Source organism: Pongo pygmaeus, chromosome 12 (genome assembly GCF_028885625.2).
Source record: "Pongo pygmaeus isolate AG05252 chromosome 12, NHGRI_mPonPyg2-v2.0_pri, whole genome shotgun sequence".
Lineage (NCBI taxonomy): Eukaryota > Metazoa > Chordata > Mammalia > Primates > Hominidae > Pongo > Pongo pygmaeus.
The window spans coordinates 59,044,546-59,065,595 of NC_072385.2; the positions used below are offsets into that span (position 1 = coordinate 59,044,546).

At 53.6% G+C, this 21,050-nt stretch overlaps 2 protein-coding genes across 11 annotated transcripts; one reads left to right on the plus strand and one right to left on the minus strand.

Annotated features, from left to right (window-relative positions):
* Nucleotides 1–16,849, plus strand: RTKN (rhotekin). Of its 6 annotated transcripts, none has more exons than XM_054476255.2 (13): nt 1,918–2,128; nt 2,504–2,931; nt 10,045–10,244; nt 12,047–12,108; nt 12,206–12,259; nt 12,359–12,476; nt 12,687–12,899; nt 13,785–13,879; nt 13,990–14,096; nt 14,334–14,462; nt 15,138–15,306; nt 15,457–15,561; nt 16,158–16,849. In XM_054476255.2, the coding sequence occupies exons 2-13, from the start codon at nt 2,860–2,862 to the stop codon at nt 16,487–16,489; spliced, it is 1,656 nt and encodes a 551-aa protein (XP_054332230.1). In that variant the 5' UTR covers nt 1,918–2,128; nt 2,504–2,859; the 3' UTR covers nt 16,490–16,849. The 6 variants fall into 6 exon arrangements, with proteins under 6 accessions (XP_054332229.1, XP_054332228.1, XP_054332230.1 ...); XM_054476256.2 differs by having other exon boundaries at nt 1,919–2,128; nt 12,690–12,899; XM_054476254.2 differs by lacking the exons at nt 1,918–2,128; nt 2,504–2,931 and adding an exon at nt 1–775 and having other exon boundaries at nt 12,690–12,899.
* Nucleotides 16,850–16,976: 127 nt separating this feature from the next.
* On the minus strand, nt 16,977–21,038 carry WDR54 (WD repeat domain 54). Of its 5 annotated transcripts, none has more exons than XM_054476263.1 (10): nt 20,897–21,038; nt 20,319–20,541; nt 19,799–19,861; nt 19,346–19,412; nt 19,200–19,253; nt 18,752–18,879; nt 17,759–17,859; nt 17,497–17,659; nt 17,241–17,315; nt 16,977–17,162 (listed from the first exon to the last, which is right to left on the minus strand). In XM_054476263.1, the coding sequence occupies exons 2-10, from the start codon at nt 20,538–20,540 to the stop codon at nt 17,031–17,033; spliced, it is 1,005 nt and encodes a 334-aa protein (XP_054332238.1). In that variant the 5' UTR covers nt 20,541; nt 20,897–21,038; the 3' UTR covers nt 16,977–17,030. The 5 variants fall into 5 exon arrangements, with proteins under 5 accessions (XP_054332238.1, XP_054332240.1, XP_054332237.1 ...); XM_054476265.2 differs by having other exon boundaries at nt 17,506–17,659; nt 20,897–21,009; XM_054476262.2 differs by having other exon boundaries at nt 17,506–17,659; nt 20,919–20,980.
* Between the last annotated feature and the right edge of the window lie 12 nt (nt 21,039–21,050).

The following is a 21,050-nucleotide window of genomic DNA, read 5'->3' on the forward strand; positions in this document are numbered from 1 at the left end:
ACGGTTAGTTAGTGACAGAGCTGGGGTTTCACGACGTGTTTAAGCACCCCCCCCCAGCAGTTGTTGCCACTAGGCTTAGGCGGATAGCCTCGCAGAGGAGCCTAGGTGGGGAGGGGGACGAAGAAGTAACGTTTGGGACTGTGGGATGTTGAAATGGTCTCTTCGGAGGCTGCCGGGATTGAAACTGGGCAAGGTCCCAGGGCCCGAGTAGAGCCGGAGCGTGCTACGCGGCGATCCCTGAGCCACGGGGTTTTCAGCGCCCGGGAAGCCAGGCTTGCCAGGTTGGGGCGGCTGGCGGAGCAGGGCTTCTCGGTCCGTCCCAAGTCCAGGTAAGCGCTCGCGATCCGCGCGGGCAGGGAGAACGCGCCCCTACAGTGCTCGCGAGGTGCAGTGCGCCCCTGGGGGCTCCGGGGCCGTCGGGCCAGGTCGGCTTGGCGCCCAGGGACTGGCCGGACGGGCTGGGCCTTTGGCGGGGGTGGAAGAGGAGGTTGCCGCGCCCTGCCCGGCCCAGGTGTCGTCTCCGGGGGCGGGGTTTGGAGCCCCGCAGCGGGAGATTCCCGGCCGGACTGGCGGGCGAGCGTCGAGAGACAGAAGCCGAGAAGAGGAGGCTAAGCCGGGCGGCGCGGGGAGCGCACTGCGCAGGCAAAGTCGCAGGGCCGCCAGTATGTTCTCCCGAAACCACCGGAGCCGGGTCACCGTGGCCAGGGGCTCCGCCCTGGAGATGGAGTTCAAACGCGGCCGCTTCCGACTCAGCCTCTTCAGCGACCCGCCCGAGGTGAGAGACCCGCGTCCCTGCCTTCCCCTTCCGTGGCTCCCGGGGGCAGCCCCAGCCACCTCGGCCTCCTTCCCTCGCCCGCGTGCACGCCGAGGGGCGGAGATGCACGGTCTAGGTACAAACCCGACGGAGTTGTTGACTTAAAAAGTAAGGTGTGGACAGTCTGCATTTTCATCGGATCCATGCTGCCTATTCCCCGGCCTGGTTAGGATTATCTGCCTGAGCCTGGAAAAAGCCCGGGTTGGTCTCAATTTGTAGGGCCCCAGCTCGACTCCCAAAATGTGTCTGAACCCCCAAATGTCTTGGGCATCCCCGGGCCAAGCGCGGTGGGCAGCTAGGCGGGCCCCAAGCGCTCAGACTCTTGGCCTGGGCTCCCGCTTGTTCCCCAGCCGCCAGCCCCATCCCACAACCTGTCGCAGCCATCTGGGCCAGTCTCTGTCATCAACCCCGACTTTAGGCCGGGGCCGCTCGCTTCCCCGAAGCCCAATTCAAAGGCTCCTCTATGCCCCTGCAGGGCTTTTAACTCCTTGGGGTTACTTTCCATACGCAAAATTTCCGCCTCCTTTTCTGGGGCCTAAGAGGAGTCCAGCCCCTAGGCTGAGCGTTTCCCCCGTCCGCCGTCCACGCGTTAACCTGTTGGAGCCCCACCTGTAACGCCCTAGAGGCTAGGGCGGGGCTGAAGGTGTGTGGTTGAGCGGGGACTGAGAAGGCGAATAGCTACCCCGAAGACTCTTCTGTCCCCAAGGTCAGACTCACACTCGCCCAAGGAGAGCCCAGTTCCAAGCCTTCCCTTCCGGGTCTGGAAAGGGTTAAGTGAGGTGGGCCTTCCTTCCGCCCCCTCTACCTCCCGGCTGGGATTCCAGGCCTGGCTTCTGCCCTTTCCCTCCAGCCTTCCCAGAACAAAGAGGCTCTTTCACACCCTTGTCCCGGCGTCCCGGGCCTTCTCTGACTCAGAAGCTAGTGGACCTGGGGAGAGGGGGCCTTTGTCGGGTCCCCTTGCCCCCAAGCGACTGGGCCCGAGGAACCCGCGTGGGGCCAGCGTGGGGGAGTAAGGGGCGAGGCCCGGGACCAGGGGGAGGGGCCTGTGAGCTGGGGCCGCCCCTGGGATTAGCCCGGCCTTCGGGGACAGCTCGGAGGAGCTGGGGCGGAGCCGCAGGGCTCGGCGGCCGCCGAGTGGAGTGTGACTCCGTGGGCCTGGCGTGGAGGCGGGGGCGCTAGGCTGCAGCTGGCTGGGAATCGGGGCTGGTTTCCTGTCTGGAAGGGAAGAGGCCTGCAGAAGGGAGCGGGGACAGCAGCAGACAGGCACACCCCTGCCTTCCTCTCTCCCTCTCCTCCCTTCTCTGGAAAAGCGAGGTAATTGTGAGCCCAGGGTGGAGCGGGCTGGATGGGGGCCCTGAGTTGGAAGGGGTGGCCCTAGGGCTGGGCTGCTTTACCAACTCACCCCTTTGTCCCACTCCCTGGGCTCACTCTCCCCTGAGGTCCTCACCTCTGTGGCTCTTTTTCCTAACTTTCTCAAACTAAGCTGGAACCCCTCTCGGGAAGCTCCAACCTCCTGCAAGCCCCATGACTCTAGAACCTGCATGAGGCGTCGTTTCCCTGCCCCCTTCCAGTTGTGCCTGCCCCTCACTGCCCTCTCCGCACACAGATTCTCTGTCCACCAGGCCAGGGATGTGGGCGGGGGCTGGGGAGCGGCCAGAGTCGGAATGAAAGGGCCTTTTTCTTCCACAGCTGGGAGAACAGCTGCCACCAAAGCGAGACTGGACACTCTGTGCCTAGAGCCCCCTCTGCAGCTGGCCTTTCCTCCTGGGACCCCACTCATCCTCACTTCGCTTTCCTTTTCTTCCCTGCCTGGCTCCCAGCAGGACCCCGGAGCAGCAGTAGGAGAGGAAAATTTGTCAGAGCAGCCAGAGGGGTTTAACAGGAGTGCAGAGGGATAAGGGCAGCCTCTGCCCTCTGCCCAAGAGCTGGCCACCTCTTTAAAGACTGAGGGAACAGTGGGAGGAGGAACTGTGGGACAGTGTGGTACCTATCTGTCCCCCCTCTGGAGGGGTTGACAAGGGAAAGGGCACCGGGGGGGCACAGAGATGCAGGACAGATTGCACATCCTGGAGGACCTGAATATGCTCTACATTCGGCAGATGGCACTCAGCCTGGAGGTAATCCCCCCACCCTTGGAGTACACACCTCCTTCACTTGCATCCCAGCCCCAATCTCTGCCCTACCCATTCCTGCTACAGCATGGTGGGGAGAGCCAGGCCTGCTTAAAGTGGGGAGAGGGACAGGTGGTTCCCTATGCCTTGTGTTGGGTGCAGTGTGTGGACCCAGGCTCAGTTCTGCCCATCATAGTCTTATGTTTGCAGCAGGGTTTTTACACCTATTTCAGGAAGCTCTGTGGTGAGTGTAGATGTCTGTTCTGGGGACAAGGGTTCCTTTTAGGTATGGGAAGAAGAGAGGAGTTCAATGTGAGAGAGGTTTACAGAAAGGATGTAGCCTTGCTAGAGAAGAGAAGGACTCTGGGTTATGAGTAAGGATTCTGCTGGCCCTTGAGACGGCAAGGTGCTGTTTATTCGTGTATTTGTTTTTTTCAATTCTTTACAGAGACGAGGTCTCACTATATTGCCCAGGCTGGTCCTGGCTCAAGTGATCTCGCTACCTCGACCTCCCAAAATGCCGAGATTACAGGCGTGAGCCACTGCACCTTGCGCTATGTATTATTAAACACATGTATAAAACATGTACTATCTGCCAAGCTCCTTTCGACCATAGGATACCTCAGTGAACAAGACAAGAAAGTTCCATTGTAGTGGGAGAACAGAAATATACATACAAACACATAAATAATATCACATAAAGAAATTATGATGAAAACGGAGATGTAATGAAAATCAGATGAGGGAGGCAATGTTAGATGTGGAGGTCAGGGGAGGCCTCTGTTGGGAGATCTTTGAGCTGAGCCCAGGAGGATTTGGAGATATGCGAAGACTGGAGGAAGGGCAAAGGCCCTGATATGAGGATGAGGGTAATATATTTGTGGGAAAGAGAGAGCCAGTGTAGCTGGAATATAGTAGTTGGGGTGGAGTTGATGGGCAGTGGCCAGATCATGCAGGGCCTTGAAGGCCATGATAAGGCACCTGGATTTCATCTTAAGTGTGATGTTGGGCCATGGAAGGGTTTTAAGCAAGGGAATGACTCATGCCATGTTTTTAAATGATGGCTGCTATGGAGAATAGGCTGGTGGGAAGTTGAGGGTAGGGTTGGGAGTGGAGGGTTGGCAAGAGAGTTCGCAAATGTCCACCAGGTGGGAGGCTGTTTCAGTAATAGGGGAGTGAACCTGGTGGTGTGAATTAAAATGCTCATGGTGGAGAAAGGGAGTAGATTTCAAATGGTGGTGGTAGGTCTGACAGGATTTGCTGATGGATTGGATGAGAGGGGTAAGGCAAAGAAAGAACTCCAGGATGATTCCCAGGTATGTGGCTAAGCAACTGGGTGGTGTGGCTGTTTACGGAGATGGGGAAGATGGAGGAAGTTGTGGAAGCGACTTCCTGGACCAGGCAGGGGCTGCTGCTGAGAGGTCAGAGGCAGGACTGTAAAGAGTCTAGATCAGGAATGGCAGGATATTGTATGTGCTGCCCCCCCTCAAGCCCTGCCCCCACTCCCTGGATCATAGTAGATGTTACTGGTCAATTTTGGCACTCTTTGTCAATGAGCCCAGACCTGGCCTCAGAATCTTTCTCGGGACTGTCTTGGCATAAACTGTGCAGGTTGTGTCCTTCACACAGGCGCCAGCCAGAGGTGAGAGTCCTGGTCTGGTTTCACCTGCATCAGGAGGGAGCACCTTTATCTAATTTGTTTGCCTGGAGAGGGTCAGCTTTTTCTAATTTGTAGAAAGGTGTCCAGTGAACTCGTTGGGACTCTACCTAATTATCCTCCATCAGTGCATGAGATAAAACCTATTCGCCATTCATAGTCCTCTGCACTGTCCACGTCAGTTACATATGGCCATTTAAATCTTACTTTCAGTTCATTAAAATAAAATAAAACATTAATTCCTTAGTTGCTATAGCCATATTTCAAGTGCTAGATGGCTACTGAACATTTCCATCACCGCAGAAGGTTTTATTGGACAGAGCTGGTCTAGGTATGTAAATTGTTTAAATTCTGCATCCTACCCTCCTCTAAAAAATGTAAATTTTCTCTGTGGAAGGCCTGTCCAAGTTCTGGGGCAGATGAGAGACTTAGTTTTACTTTGGTCACTCTCCTTTAGGAGAGTGGCTGAGGGTGCTGTGTTCTTTCTCAACCAAGTTCAGCAGGTCCTCAAAAGAGAGACCCATTGATGTTTCAGGGAATGGCAAGAGAGATAGTCATGGAAGAGTAAGTCCAAGAAGACTTTCTGGAGGAAATGACTCAAGCTGCAAGTAAAAGGGCCTTATTTTAAAATATGTGCTAGGCCCAGGTAGAGATGAGACTTTCCCATATAATTCTCAAACAATGCTACGAAGGTGGAATACTCCCCATTTTACAAACTCAGGTTCCAGGGGTCAGGTTCCAAATTCTCTGGGCTTGTCAAGTCCCTAAGCCAGGATTTGTACTTAGCCCTGGTGGAGATTCTGAAGGGAACAGAGGGTGATGAGAAGCAGGGCGGGAAGTCAGAGACAGAAGAGAGTGGGAGGGGTGGAAGGAATATCAACAGGGGGCCTAATGTGTGTGGGGCCCATGACTCATCCTCTAGCCCCTTGGGATCTGACCCAGGTCCAGCTGACACCCAGCTCTGGGCTCTTTCCCAGGGGAAATGCTGCCCCCTTGGGGAGAGGGTGTGTTTGGGTGGGGAGGGGGCAACAAGGAACTATCCCTGGGGTGGGGAAACGCTAGAAGCACAAGGGTCCAGATCCTGAGCCAGGATTCCCAGTTCCTCTGCCTGAAAGGGTGGGAGCCAGTTTCCTAGGGCGCTCCCGGCCTTGGGCCTTGGGAGAGTGGATTTGGGGCTGGAGAGCAGTAGGGAAACAGAGGAGGTGTCTGGGCTCGTGGTCCTGCTCATCCATGCTGGGCCCAGCGACCTCCCTAGGGCCCCAGCTCTCCCAATTTATACACTGTCCACCCTCCATACTCTCAGGCAAGGGGTCACCTTGGAGGGCAAACGCTACGCGGGAGGGGCCTCCCGGAGCTGGAGCACGTCGTGAAGGCCAGGAGCCTTTTCCAGGGCGGCGCGGGCGCACTCCCGGAGGTCCCGTCCCGCCGCGATGGAGTCTCGGTGGAGGCACCGCCTTGAGCCAAGCCCAGCCAGGTGCCTGGAGGGACCTCCAGCGCCCTGGTACCCCTCAGTTGCTCTCGCGGCAATTAGGAGCTGATGTCACCGGCGTCCTGAGCGCTGCAGCTGGAGGCGGTGCAGCTACGCTGGCGCCCTGGCTCCTCCGATTTCCTGCGGCCCTCGGGCACCGCCGGCTCCCCAGGCCGGTGCAGCTCTCTGGACCTCGCGCGCCTCTGTGCGCCTCTCGCAATGGACCGGCCTGGGGAGGGATCCGTGAGTGCTGGGACTGGGATGAGACTAGCCAAGATGGGGGTTAAGGACACCTCCGTGTCCCCCTCCTGCCGGGCTCACCCATTTGGGATGTTTGTGGCTGAAGCTGGGTGCAGACTGGGGTGGGGGTTGTCGGGCAGCACAGAACCCTGGTGCAGACAAAACTAGACTGGGAGGACCTATGTAGTCTGAAAGGGCTTCCTGGTGAGGGGCTTTGGGAAAGGGCTGGCGTATTACAGAAGGAAAACGGGTGGATGGTGACGGGGGAAAGTGATAAAAGTCCGGCCTAGCACAGTGGCCCAGAAAATAGCCAAGGAAGCATCTGTAGGCAGGCAGGACAAGGCTTTTAGAAGAGGGAATTTAGGGTGTTCAGGTCTGAGAGACTTGAAGGCTGGAGCCACTAGGGACAGATGCAAGGGCACAGGGTATGGAGGAGAGCTGGTGTGAGGAAAAAGACAGGTTTGGAGTGGTCACATTAGTTCCCCTGTTTCAAATGGATGGCTCGACTTGTCTCCTGAACCAATCTGTACACTGTGATAGAGTTAGTCTTCCAACTCCTCTCTGAAGTTTTCCTTAATCACCTCAGCCAGAAGCAAACAGAGTCTGTTTCTTGTGAGTATGGTTGTGCCATGACATGGCACTTATGGAGCAGCCATTAAAGTCATCATCTCTCACCTCCCAGCTGGATTTTAAATGTACAGCCTTGGACAGTACAGGGATGCCCCTGTGTTGACTGAGTAAATGCTGCTACCACCAAAGTATAGCATCATTAAAATAAGCATCCCTGCCATTAATGTATACTGCATGCTGGGCACTGTGCTAAGTGCTTTAAGTTCCTGCCTCACAGAATTCTCACAGCCCTAGGACTATTTCCATTCCTGATTTACAGATGGGGAAACTGAGGCTTAGGGAGGTTGAGCAAATTGCCCATTGCTTTTTAAGAAGCAAGACCTCCAGGGCTCCTTTCTAAATGAATGTTCCTGAGAATCCTGGTGTCTCTCTCAGTGCCTCTCAGCTGGCCCTTATCCACAGTCCCTCATTCCTGGACCACCTACCTTCCCATCCCCATTCCTTGCCTCTGACCTCATCTCCCAAGCTCAGAGGGCCAGTAGGTGGTGGTTCTCTTAATTTGGGGTGTAGAGGGTTCTGTGCAGTGTCAGTGAACACTGTAGGTGGTATGCTCCTTGTCCACTGATCCCTTGCCGACTAGATGTCCCTGGCATCATTTGAGTCTGAGGGATAACTCTCATTTGCTTTTCTTTCTGTCCATTCCCATGAGTTGGTGGTTCTCAACCTGGCTGTAACTCAGAATCACTTGGGGAGTTTTCCAAAAGTACATATATCCCACTCCTAGAGATTCTTATTCTGCAAATCTTAGATAGGGCCTGATAATTTTTTTTTAAACTCCAAAGATCTAATATTTTTTAAAGGAAATACAATTTCCAGTAGTACAAAGGGTATATATAAAGTATCATTAGGCTGGGCGCAGTGGCTCAAGCCTGTAATCCCAGCACTTTGGGAGGCCGAGGCAGGAGGATGACTTGAGGCCAGGAGTTCGAGACTAATCTGGCCAACATGGCGAAACCCTGTCTCTACTAAGAATACAAAAGTTAGGCCAGGCATGGTGTCTCACGCCTCTAATCCCAGCACTTTGGGAGGCCAAGGTGGGTGGATCACCTGAGGTCAGGAGTTCGAGACCAGCCTGGCCAACATGGTGAAACCCCGTCTCTACTAAAAATACAAAAATTAGCTGGGTATGGTGGCTCACACCTGTAATCCCAGCTACTCCAGAGGCTGAGGCAGGAGAATCGCTTCAACCTGGGAGGCAGAGGTTGCAGTGAGCCAATATCATGCCATTTCACTCCAGCCTGGGCAACAGAGTAAGACTTGGTCTCAAAAAAAAAAAAAAAAGAATACAAAACTTAGTCAGGCATGGTGGCACATCCCTGTAATCTCAGCTACTCAGGAGGCTGAGGCACAAGAATCACTTGAACCTGGAAGGCGGAAGTTGCACTGAGCTGAGATCGCGCCACTGTACTCCAGCCTGGGTGACAGAGTGAGACTCGATCTCAAAAAAAAAAAGTATCATAAATGTTTTCCATTTCTGGCTCTCAGGCCTACAATCACTAATATGCATAAACATGCATATCTTTACCTATGTATATATATGCATGCATACACGTATATATATCATGCACAAATGGTAGTATGTGCAATACTACCATTCTTTTCTCACATAATTTATTTTGGAGATAGTTTCATATCTGCATACATATGCATATCTCTTTCTTTAATGTCTGCAATACTACAGGGTACAGATGTGCTGTTACTTATTTAACCAATGTTCTACGGAAGGGGTTTTAATTTTGGTGTTTAAAACAATGCCGCAATGACGCCAGGTGCGGTGGCTCATGCCTGTAATCCCAGCACTTTGGGAGGCCGAGGCGGGCAGATCACAAGGTCAGGAGATCGAGACCATCCCGGTTAACACTGTGAAACCCCGTCTCTACTAAAAATACAAAAAAAAAATTAGCCGGACGTGGTGGCAGGCGCCTGTAGTCCCAGCTACTTGGGAGGCTGAGGCAGGAGAATGGCATGAACCCCGGGAGGTGGAGCTTGCAGTGAGCTGAGAGATAGCACCACTGCACTGCAGCCTGGGCGACAGAGTGAGACTCCGTCTCAAAAAAAAAAAAAAAAAAATGCCGCAATGAATATTTTTGTATGTATGGCTTTACCTAGTTGTATGTGAAACTATATGTGTAAGATAAACTCCTAGGTATTGAATAGCTGGATTAAAGGATATATGAATTTGAGTTTTCATAGATTTTTTTCCAAATCGCACTCAAAAGAGGCTGAAGGAATTTGTACTTCCAACCATCAAATTCATGAGGGCATCTCTATTTTTCTTATTTGTTTTTTATATATATATACACACATATATATGTGTATATATATGTGTGTATATATATACACATATATGTATATTTACATACATTATATGTATATATATACACACATATATGTATGTATATATACACACACATATATGTATGTATATATACGTATATATACACACACATATATGTGTGTATATATACGTATATATATACACACATATATGTGTGTGTATATATACGTGTATATATATATATATATATATTTTTTTTTTTTTTTTTTGAGCTGGAGTCTTGCTCTGTCGCCCAGACTGGAGTGCAGTGGTGCGATCTCGGCTCACTGCAAGCTCCGCCTCCCAGGTTCACGCCATTCTCCTGCCTCAGCCTCCCAAGTAGCTGGGACTACAGGTGCCCGCCACCACGCCCGGCTAAATTTTTTGTATTTTTAGTAGAGACGGGGTTTCACCATGTTAGCCAGGATGGTCTCCATCTCCTGACCTTGTGATCCGCCCGCCTCGGCCTCCCAAAGTGCTGGGATAACAGGCGAGAGGCACCATGCCCAGCTGTTATATATTTTTTTAGAGGTGGGGTCTCACTATGTTGCCCAGGTTTGCCTTGCTCTCCTAGGCTCAAGGGATCCTTCCGCCTCAGCCTCCCTCACACACCACTGCACCTGGCTACAAAGCTTCTCTGTTTATTCGTGGGCAGCTGAGATTGAGACCCAACGCCTGCCCTTGAACTGCCTAAAACATTAGTTTCTTGTCAGTTTTACTGGCCACAGCCCACTTGGGGACTGGGGAGTGCTTTAGCCTGTCCTCTGACTGACATTTCCTTCTCACCCTTCCCCCATCCCTGGCTAGGACACGGAGTTGCAGAGGAAGCTAGACCATGAGATCCGGATGAGGGAAGGGGCCTGTAAGCTGCTGGCAGCCTGCTCCCAGCGAGAGCAGGCTCTGGAGGCCACCAAGAGCCTGCTAGTGTGCAACAGCCGCATCCTCAGCTACATGGGCGAGCTGCAGCGGCGCAAGGAGGCGCAGGTGCTGGGGAAGACAAGCCGGCGGTGAGCAAGGGGGAGGCGAGGCCTCGATGGAGGCAGGAGGCCTTCTAGGTGGTGGTGGTGCAGCGTGTGCGTGTGTGGCATGTGGACCACCTTAAAGATGACTTCCCCATGAAGTCTTATCAGGGACCTGGGAGAGACCTTGGTGTTTTACCACCACTATGTGTTGCCCAGAGGCGCATTTGTGAGTAGCCAGGGCAGGACTTAGAAAAGTCGGTGTGTCTGGTGAAAGGTAGCTGATTTGAAGGGTAGCAAGTAATGCAAAAGCACTAATTTGCTAAGCCCTGTCTGTGATCCAGTAAGACTGGCTATCTGGCTTTTGGAAAATTAATTTCCTCAACGCTGGTTCACAAAATCACCAATTTACCACATACTGACAATAGTTTGTTATATCTGGGGTTCACCTTCAGAGGCAGGGAGTGGGAAAGGAAATAAGAAACCACTTAAGGAAAGCCTACCCATTCAAACAAATTAGATTGTGCCTTCTAAAAGGGCTCAGCTTCTGGATGTAAAATGTAAGCAACACTGACATTAGACTGTTGATCTGACAAGTCTATAATGACTTAAGTGATGCCATGATAAAGCCAAAATATTGGGGAAAATATTTGGCAAATTATTCTAAGAATATGCCAATTTGGATAAAGTGGTCATTTGGAGAATTGGTTTTTAGGAAAGCGGCCTACTTACTCCACTGAGGCTGCTAGGGGAAGTAGTCCCAGCCCCTCACAGGCATGGTGCCCATTCCAGCCATGAAGGCTGACACAAGGGGAGGTTCCCAGGAGCTCACCCATGAAGCTACCAGAAGAAGGCAGAAAACCCACTCTATGGCTATCCCATGAAGCTAGAGGAAGGGCAAGCTGGTGGGGGGACAGCCTCTCCTGAGAGGCAGCATGGACAGACTCTGTCCTGCCAAAGTCCTCACACAGCCCACACAGGTGATTTGAGGTACACCTCAAGTGCCTGTCAGCTAAACACATTGCCATTAGTGCCACATCATTTAGCTTAAGGCTCTACTAAGTCAGTAATTACTTTAGTGGCATTATGAATAAGTACAGATGAACTGGCAGTCGCTTCAGGAAAGGGACACATGTGGTGAGTCCTGATGATGGGCAGGGAGGGAAGGAAGGTGGGGTGTCGGGCCCTGCAGTGGGGTGCGGGGGAGCTGCAGAACTTGGGGCACTAGTAGGGTACAGCATATCGGGCCAGGAGGAAAAAGGAGAAATCAAAGATGGGGAGTGGTAGGGAAGGAAAAGGGTCTGTAGTGAATGGAACGTAACTCTTCCCTATTGGTAATTTTCCTTTGAATAAACGTTGGCCAAATTATTTTCTGAGCCAGTACCCTCCTATATCAAAGAAGTGATGGGATGGTGGGAAATAAGCAGCTTTCCTATTGTTAAAAAAAAAAAAAAAGACTGGAGACCCCTCTAAGCCAGGGGTTTAATGGAGAGCCCTGGAAATGAAGTCTTTCTGTGGGTACCTGCCCCTCAAGGCCCCACCTGTCCTTGGCAGGTCCCTTGGCAGGGATCTGGAGAGGTGGTCAGGGAGGTTGCTTGGAGAGAGGAGCCCTGAGCTTGTGCCTTATTTGTGAGTTAATGTGGCTTGAGTGTCCCTGGTGTCCCCAAGCCTGGCAAACTGCTGGGTTCAATGGATAACTTTCTCTTATAGTCCCTCAGCCCTGCCTGTCAGCCTGGCTGGGGACCTGGCGGCTAAGGCACTGGGATCAGGGGGATCCTAGAGTCCTTGGGACCAGAGCAAGGGGGAATAGTGGCTAGAGGCCAGGCCAGGACATTGTGATTTATCCACAGGCCTTCTGACAGTGGCCCACCCGCTGAGCGCTCCCCCTGCCGCGGCCAGGTCTGCATCTCTGGTAAGAAGCACAGCTACCCCAGCTGCTGGCACCCCTTGCCCAAGCACACGGCCTCCTGCCCCATCTCAACATCTATTCCTACCCTTCTGCCCCTTAGACCTCCGGATTCCACTCATGTGGAAGGACACAGAATATTTCAAGAACAAAGGTGGTGAGTTCCACACACCCTGGGACAAAGTCAGGGGAATGACCCTGAAGTAGGAGGCTCTTGTGGGACGTGTTTTTTGAGTTTTGCCCTCTTTGTCCCCAGACTTGCACCGCTGGGCTGTGTTCCTGCTGCTGCAGCTGGGGGAACACATCCAGGACACAGAGATGATCCTGGTGGACAGGACCCTCACAGACATCTCCTTTCAGAGCAATGTGCTCTTGTGAGTACCTCAAACTGTGGCTACCTCCTTCCTCCACCCTGCTCCAGTTCTGGATGAGCGAGTTCCAGGGGAGGAAGCTGGGAGCGGGGGAGGGTGGAGAGCAGGGGCACCTGGCCTTCTCTGTGGAGCTGTCCTGCACTTGCCTCCCCCACATCCCCCACCCTCTGCCTCCCTGGACTTTCTGTGACCACCCTCCTTTCTTCCTCCCAGCAGCGCTGAGGCGGGGCCAGACTTTGAACTGCGGTTAGAGCTGTATGGGGCCTGTGTGGAAGAAGAGGGGGCCCTGACTGGCGGCCCCAAGAGGCTTGCCACCAAACTCAGCAGCTCCCTGGGCCGCTCCTCGGGGAGGCGTGTCCGGGCATCGCTGGACAGTGCTGGGGGTTCAGGGAGCAGTCCCATCTTGCTCCCCACCCCAGCTGTTGGGTAAGGCGTTGCACACCGCCACCACCCTCAGCTGCCTGTATTCTGCCCACAGGTGACCTTTGAACTGTGTTGAGTGTGCAGAACCCATTTTGCATTGCTGCCAGGATGTGCAGACGGACATGAATGAGCAGTGGCCACGTAGCTGGGAGGCATTCCAGCCCACGCCTCAGAGCTGGGCCGAAGCCAGTCCAGAAGACCAGTAGGAAGGCAGGGAGACTTAGGCCCTGGGGTCTTGACTTTTTAGCAGCAGCAAATACATTTTATTTTTAGAGACTGGGTCTCACTATGTTGCCCAGGCTGGTCTCGAACTCCTGGGCTCAAGTGATCCTCCCGCCTCGGCCTCCCAAAGTGGTAGGATTACAGGCGCGAGCCACAGCACTCAGCCTAGCAAATACATTTTATGTGGATAGAGCAGAGCTTCTTGGTTGCAGCAGAGTACCCTGGGACCTGTGGTGCTACCTAAATGCACCTGGAGACACCTCATGGGACCACTGAGACTCTGAGAAGCAGTTTGAGAACCTTTGGGTAGTGAACAGAATACTGATTTTGGACATAGATATGGGTTCAAATTCAAACATCCCCACTTTCCAGCTATAAATTATGGGCAAGTTTCTTAACCTCTCTAAGCCTCAAGTTGCCTCATCTAGTTGAAGAATGCCACCAACCTCACAGGGCTGTCATAGGAATACAGTGGGATAAAACGTATAAAGCATAGGTCCTGACACTTAGCTGGAGCTCGGTAAATGTTCATTCCTAACCCTCTGGGGAGGCAAGCGAGTTTTCTGTGGGGCAGCCTGAACAATGGGGCAGATCTGCTTAGCCCTTAGAGTTCCTGCTGGCCAACATGCCCCTCCCTTGGCTGATGCTCTCTCCTATCTCCCTTAGTGGTCCTCGTTACCACATCTTGGCTCACACCACCCTTACCCTGGCAGCAGTGCAAGATGGATTCCGCACACATGACCTCACCCTTGCCAGTCATGGTAAGTATGTGTGTGCATGGGGGACACACACATGTGATGGTGAGAAGAGGGGCTGTGGGATGGTCCCCTTCTCATTCCCCTACCTCACCCTGCACTTCCTCCTCCCCCAGAGGAGAACCCTGCCTGGCTGCCCCTTTATGGTAGCGTGTGTTGCCGTCTGGCAGCTCAGCCTCTCTGCATGACTCAGCCCACTGCAAGTGGTACCCTCAGGGTGCAGGTGAGGGGGCCCTGAGGAGTGGAAGGGAGCAGGGAGAAGGCAGAAGAGAGCTGGATAACCAGGAATAGAAGAGCTAATGAAAAATCAAGATTTGGGTGGAAGAAATGGGGTATGGCCAGACGAGGGGAGGAATGGACGACAGCAGGGTGGACAAAACGAACAGGTTCTCATGGGGGGCTAAGAAGAGGGATACTGGGGGGCGTGACTTCCCCAGAAAATGTTGAGTCATTTGTGCAGCAAGCTGGGGAGATGCAGAACTGGGCACAAGTGCATGGAGTTCTGAAAGGCACAAACCTCTTCTGTTACCGGCAACCTGAGGATGCAGACACTGGGGAAGAGCCGCTGCTTACTATTGCTGTCAACAAGGTGATGGGTCCCTTGGTAGTAAGGCCACCAAGGGCACAGGCCCAGGAGCCTCTCCTTCAGGCCCCAGGAGGGTGGGCACATACCTCAGAGAGATAGAAGCAGGCCTCCTGCTCCTGACAGTGCCACAACCAGCTTCAGGGGCCCGTATTCTCCCCAACCACAGCATCACTGGGAGAGGATTGTCCCATTCACTTGCCATCCTCAGTCCCTGCCAAGTCTCAGAGAGGGTTCTCTCGCCTGCAAGTTCAGGGCTTTTCATCCTCTCTCCCTCTTCTCCCTCAGATTCCAATTTATATCTATTTTACCACTTCCCATTTCTTTCCAGGTCCAATTGCCCTTCTTTGCTCCCTATCCCTTTTATTGGCTTTCCTGCCTACTTTTTGTCAGTTCTGAGGGACCTCTGGCTGGAGCATCCTTGCCTACCTCTGTGTCTTCCCTGCCTTGCTCAATCCCTTTTTCCCTGTCTCAAGCTGCTCCTCCTCCCCTGACTCAGGACTGGCTGTCTCATCCCCAGCCCTTTTTTGCCATTCCTTCCTACTCTGGCCAGTAGGAGGCAAATGAGAGGGCTCAGCAAAAGCCCCACAAGCTCATCCTTCTAAGGCAGGCGTGATCAAGGCTGCCTGATTGTCACTGCCAACTTCTGTGACCAAGGTAGACCTCTTCTTTCTCCTGCAGGAGACTCGAGTCCGGGCAGGGGAGCTGGACCAGGCTCTAGGACGGCCCTTCACCCTAAGCATCAGTAACCAGTATGGGGATGATGAGGTGACACACACCCTTCAGACAGAAAGTCGGGAAGCCCTGCAGAGCTGGATGGAGGCTCTGTGGCAGCTTTTCTTTGACATGAGTAAGAGAGAAGGGGGCTGGGTTGAACCTTTGGGAAGAACTGGAGTTTGTCATTTTTACTAAAGGCCTCTGTTTCAAGATTGTGTGGAAGGGAATGTAGCAGGAGAAAGGGCAGCCTGGCCCTCTCTTTTAATCAGTGCTCTTCTTCCAGGCCAGTGGAAGCAGTGCTGTGATGAAATCATGAAAATTGAAACTCCTGCTCCCCGGAAACCACCTCAAGCACTGGCAAAGCAGGGGTCCTTGTACCACGAGATGGGTAAGTGAGAGGAATGTGAACTCCAGGAAGCTAATGGGGAGTAGGGTTGGGGACTTCAAGAGAAACCAGATAATGGAAACAGAGAAAGCACACTCTGGGCTACACCAGATCTCTGGGGACCCAAGTCTCACCCAATCCTGTGTGTTCTTTTCTCCTCTCCAACTCTTCTTAGAACCACCTCCACCAAAGTTCAAAACAAAACCCCAATGAGCCAGGATAATTTCATTGATTTCTTTCCTAATTTCTTCTTTTCTGTTTCCCTTTCTGCATGTGGATTCCTGTCTCTTCTTCTGACCCCTCACTTGCCTGGCACCGCTTTCATTTTCTCCTCTTTCTTGGTTTCTTCACCCACCTCTGCTCCCCATTCCTCCCCTTCCCATCCCCATCTACCTTGTGCCCCACATCCCACAGTCTTATCAGAGCCTGTAGCCCCAGGGGGCCCAGGTGAGGGGCTGCTCCTGCAGGATAACGCAATCTCCGCTGAGATCCAGGCTTTGCTTTCCTCCTATTACAGTGACAGGTGATAGGGCTGGGTAGGCTTGGGGCCTGAGCTCTGACTAGCCCAACCCTCCCCCAACCCCTTCCTGGTGCCACAGCTATTGAGCCGCTGGATGACATCGCAGCGGTGACAGACATCCTGACCCAGCGGGAGGGCGCAAGGCTGGAGACACCCCCACCCTGGCTGGCAATATTTACAGACCAGCCTGCCCTGCCTAACCCCTGCTCGCCTGCCTCAGTGGCCCCAGCCCTAGCCTGGACCCACCCCCTGCCCTGGGGGAGACCCCGAACCTTTTCCCTGGATGCTGTACCCCCAGACCACTCCCCTAGGGCTCGCTCGGTTGCCCCCCTCCCACCTCAGCAATCCCCACGGACCAGAGGCCTCTGCAGCAAAGGCCAACCTCGCACTTGGCTCCAGTCACCAGTGTGAGAGAGAAAGGTGCTGGCATAGGATCTGCCCAGAAGAGAAAATGACCCATGCGCAGCTGGGCTCTGGATATGGCACTGTCTATAGCAAGTTGGCCAGTCTGGCCTCCTGTTCCTCTGCTGGACCTGGGGTAGGCTGCAGGGGTGGGCAGAAGCCCCTCTTAAATTGTGGTTGCCATGGTACCGAGGGACTCATTCCTGGGGCTCGCTGGGACCTCCCTAAACCCTTCCTGGAAGAAAACTGGAACCAACTCTGCCCTACCTCCCTGCACTAACCAGCTTTGAGGATGGCACTGAAGAACCCTTGGAGGAAACATACCTCCTTTGTGACTCCCACATCAACCATTAAAGTTATTTAACAGCAGCCTTCACCTGGCTCCTGAGGACAGGGTGCCTCTCTCTGCCTGGTCTAGACCTGCCTCATATCACCCCTGGAGCATAGTTCACCAGCTGTGAAATATGACTGTGATACTGAGTAATCAGACAAAGGCTGGGTGGAGCGGGTACTTTATGAATACCACAGGGACAAAGGAAGGCTGCTTTTCTCACACACTGCTGAATCTCCGGATCTCCGCAAGGTCATAGCCAGTCACAGCAAAGGAGCTGCCTGAGGAATCACAAAATCGAGCACCACACAGCTGGGTGTCGGAGACACACTCACCATGACAGTGTTCCACCTGGGGGAGCAGAGGGCTGGTCAGGGCCTGCTGCCCCATGCTTGGGCCCCCCAAGTCCACCCACCCCATGACACATACCTCAATGTAGCCACTCTCTGGGCTTCTGCTGAGCTTCCAGATATGCACAAAGGTATCCTCACCTGCAGAGAGTAGCTGTGGAGGAGGAAGAGGGGGAGTCAGAATGCCCTGACAGGGGACAGGTATAAGCTGGAATCCCCAGTCCAGGTGCCCCAGGGGAGGGGGCTACACTGAGTTGCAAAGACAAGCCTGTGGTGTTCGCTGAACATTCCACTGCCAGGAAAAAGGGTATGTAGGGACAGAGGAGGAGACTGACCTTGCCCACCTCAGAAGCCAGGTCCAGGGCGCAGATGGCCCGGGCATGGGCATTGATCTGGACATGTAGATTCCCTGTAGTGGCCTCATACAGATGCACTTGTCCGTTCCCATAGCCTGCTGCTATGATCCCCTGCCACAGCTGCACAGAGGGGCACGGGACTCTGCAAGGGTGACACCCAACTTTGTTTTGCCCAGATCAAATCCTACTCCCCAGCCTGAAGCTACCTCAGGAAGCCCTCTACCCCTTCTGCCTCACCTACCCAAATCCTGGAATGCGGGTCAATAATGTGAATTCTGGCCCTGACCGCCAGACACACAGCAAGCCTGAGTCATCTGCCGTCACCATGTCAGCCACACAGTCCTGAAGGGAAAGGCAAGATCAGCCCTTCCCTTTCTCCCCTGCTATGGTCCTGTATACAGGGCAGGAGGGGAAGGGAGGCAGTGTGTGCATCTTTGCCTCTCCAGGGAAAGGGCAAGGTGTGGAGCCCTCACTAGCTAGACCCATCAGCAACCACCCCTACCACCAGGGTTCCCTTGGGAAGCATGAACTGCTTTCCTTGAATTTCTTCATGGAGTCCCATCCCCCAATAACGTTAGGAGGGGGTGCATAATTGCCTCACTGGATGGATGACAAAACTGAGGCCACAGTGTCATGACCTTCTGGAGGTCTTGTAGTGAACCAGTCACAATCATGACTAGACCCTGGGCCCCTGCACCCCCAACACCACGCAGCCAACACAGCCTATGGGCCTAGCCCTATGCCAGGTACAATGGAGAATATGAATAAGAAAATATATACCCTCTTCTCAAGAGGTTTGCAAATTACTTGGGGAGACAAGAGTTGTTTTTTGAGGGCAGTGGCAATTCAGGTTTCAGCTAAGAGACATCAGTAGGAGCTAGAATATGGGGAAGGCTTCCTGGAGAAGATGGATGGCACTGGAGCTGGGCCTGAATAGGTGGGACTTGCTCTAGAGAAGGAAGCTGCACATTTCAGAGCTGGAAAATATCTTAGAAACCATTTGTTCCAACTCCTCATTTCACATCAGTATTATAAAGTCTTAGTTAACTATAAAATACTACATAAATGTAAAGTATCTCTGGCTTTATCACTGAACCTGGTTGCTGAAGACTAGGAAAATGCAGATTTGCCCAAAGCCATCCACCTGTTTAGTGGCAGAGCCAAGACTCAAAGCCAGGTCCCCTGCCTCCCAGGGTGGGGAAGGCTCCCAGGTGGGTAGGGGAAGTCCACTCACCTGTCCCTGGGCAGGCTCGGTGGCAATGTCTGTGATTGGCATCTGGTGCCCAGCCAGCTCCTCACTCAGTACAATGTTGGGACCCTTTGCTGGGATGTCAAACACCAGCACCCGGCCTGACCACGTTCCTGTATCCAGAACCAGTACTCCAGTGATGACTTCCTGACCCTCCTGGGTCTCCAGCCACCATACTCAACACTTACTCCATCCCAGAAACCTTAGTAACAAAACCCCTTCTCACTGTTCCAACAGCCATGCCCCTTCATTCACTAGCCTCATCTTATCCCACCCTGACCCTCTGAACCCTTCCATGGTTTACTGGAGTCTCTGATTCCACTCCACTTCCACGCTTCCCTCTAACTTTCCACAATTTCCTCAGGCCCTCATTATCCTGGCTACAGCCCACATGCCCCAGCACCCCTCCATGCCCTGCCCTTGGCTCCCTCACCCACACAGATGAAGTGGCCACTGGCAGCAATTCCCCGGGCAAACACAGCCTGTACTGAATATGAAAGGCGAGAATGATCAGAAATATCCCCTCCTGCAGCCGTAGCAAACACTCCCTGCCCCCACCCTACTTGGTCCTGCGGGTACCTGGGGAGGCATCTCCAGAGTCCAGTGCATGCCAGTAGACCATGGTGTAGCCATTGGACTCGTACATCTGGAAGACCGGGGCAAGAACCAGGGGGCATAACCCAACTGACCTCTGCTGAGTACTTTACATATCCATGTTAGCCTTAGCCCACTTAATCCTCAAAACAAATCTGGGATGTAGGTACTATTTTTATCCTATTTTTTTCAGAGGACAACAGTGAGAGTGAGAAGTTAATAGTGTAAGGACATACAGCTAGTAAAGGGGCAGATACTGGAGGTGGCATTTGGAAACTGGAAAAGATGGAAAGATTGAAGATAAGAAATAGAAAAAGAGTGAGTGGGCCAAGCATGTGAAAATTCTGGAAGCGTTTAGAGGCAAGTGGGAAAGTCTGGAAGCCTGGCAGGGGAGCTGAGAAGGCTCTGGTGGGGCAAACAGGAGAGTCCTCTTCTTACCTGTATTCCTCGATGTGAGGTGAGTACCAGCAGCACTCGGAAGGGGAGGACACACCAGTGGACCTGGAGGGAGGTGCATCAGTGTAGGGAGAAAATCAAAGCAGGGAAGATGAGATTTCTTTTTTTTGGGGGGGGATGGAGTCTTGCTCTGTGGCCCACGCTGGAGTGCAGTGGCTCCATCTCAGCTCACTGCAACCTCAGCCTCCTGGGTTCAAGCGATTCTACTGCCTCAGCCACCCAAGTAGCTGGGATTACAGGTGCACGCCACCACACCCGGTTAATTTTTTTGTATTCTTAGTAAAGAAGAGGTTTCACCATGATGGCCAGGCTGGTCTCAAACTCCTGGCCTCAAGTGCCCGTCTCGGCCTCCCAAAGTGTTGGGATTACAGGCGTGAGCCACCGTGCCCGGCAGGAGAGGGGAGATTCTGAGGTTAGGACATGCCTGCTCCTGAAGGTTTGGAGAGAAAAGGCTGGGGGTAGGACTGGGTTCAGCAACATCACTCCCAACTCCATGCCTCACCTGAGTGATAAGTGGGGGGCTCACTCCAGCACCCTCCTTAGCATGGAGCTGGCGCTGGGCCAAGGGCACACCCTCAGGAGCAGCGCTGAGAAGCTGGGCGCTTGGTCCATGAACCACGCCAAAATACGTGAGGTTGCGAGCCGGCAGCTGCAGCACACTGAGGTTGTTGCACAGGGCGGCGGCCGAGCCTCGCAGGGGAATGGAGCGCTCCCAGCGGAACATCCTGTGCGGAGGTGCAGCCGAGTTACCAGGCGCGCTACAAACAGACGCAGCGGAGATGCCCGAAGGCGGCTATCATCGAGCATTTCGGAAGATGCCTGAGACTGGGTCATAGGATGCGGTGCCCAGAGGACGGTGATGGGGGAGGGTCACATGGCGTGGGGAGGGTCTCGAGGAGCAAGACAGGGGAGTCCCAGGGTTGTTTTGGGGCGACGGGGGAATCGCAGAGGAGGAATGGCGATGACACAGGACCACCCGATGGCCCCAAGCCCGCGAGCCAAATAAGTGTGATGAAGCCCCCAAGGCTTTCTCCCTCGGCTCGGATCCCTGAAGCCCCCGGCCTAGATCAGAGGTAACACCTGCAGCCCCAGATCGGCTCGCCTGACTCCTGGTTCGTAGGGTCCGTCCAAATCCGCCGCCACCATAGAGACGACGCACGTACGCACGGCCCTTGGGCGGGGTAAGCGGCCGGAACGTGCCGCGGGCGGCGCGGTTGCCGGGGCAACTGTGGGC

Bases quoted from the DNA above. Each gene is read 5' to 3' on its own strand.
- WDR54 (XM_054476267.2), bottom strand. From the start codon at position 20,962: ATGGTGGCGGCGGATTTGGACGGACCCTACGAACCAGGAGTCAG. The intron at 20,542-20,918 runs GCGAGCCGATCT...ACCTCCGCACAG, and splicing joins CCCTACGAACCAGGAGTCAG to GATGTTCCGCTGGGAGCGCT. The intron at 19,413-19,798 runs GTAAGAAGAGGA...CCGGTCTTCCAG, and splicing joins CCTCACATCGAGGAATACAG to ATGTACGAGTCCAATGGCTA.
- RTKN (XM_054476253.2), top strand. From the start codon at position 665: ATGTTCTCCCGAAACCACCGGAGCCGGGTCACCGTGGCCAGGGGCTCC. The intron at 776-10,044 runs GTGAGAGACCCG...ATCCCTGGCTAG, and splicing joins TCTTCAGCGACCCGCCCGAG to GACACGGAGTTGCAGAGGAA. The intron at 12,477-12,686 runs GTGAGTACCTCA...TCTTCCTCCCAG, and splicing joins TTTCAGAGCAATGTGCTCTT to CAGCGCTGAGGCGGGGCCAG.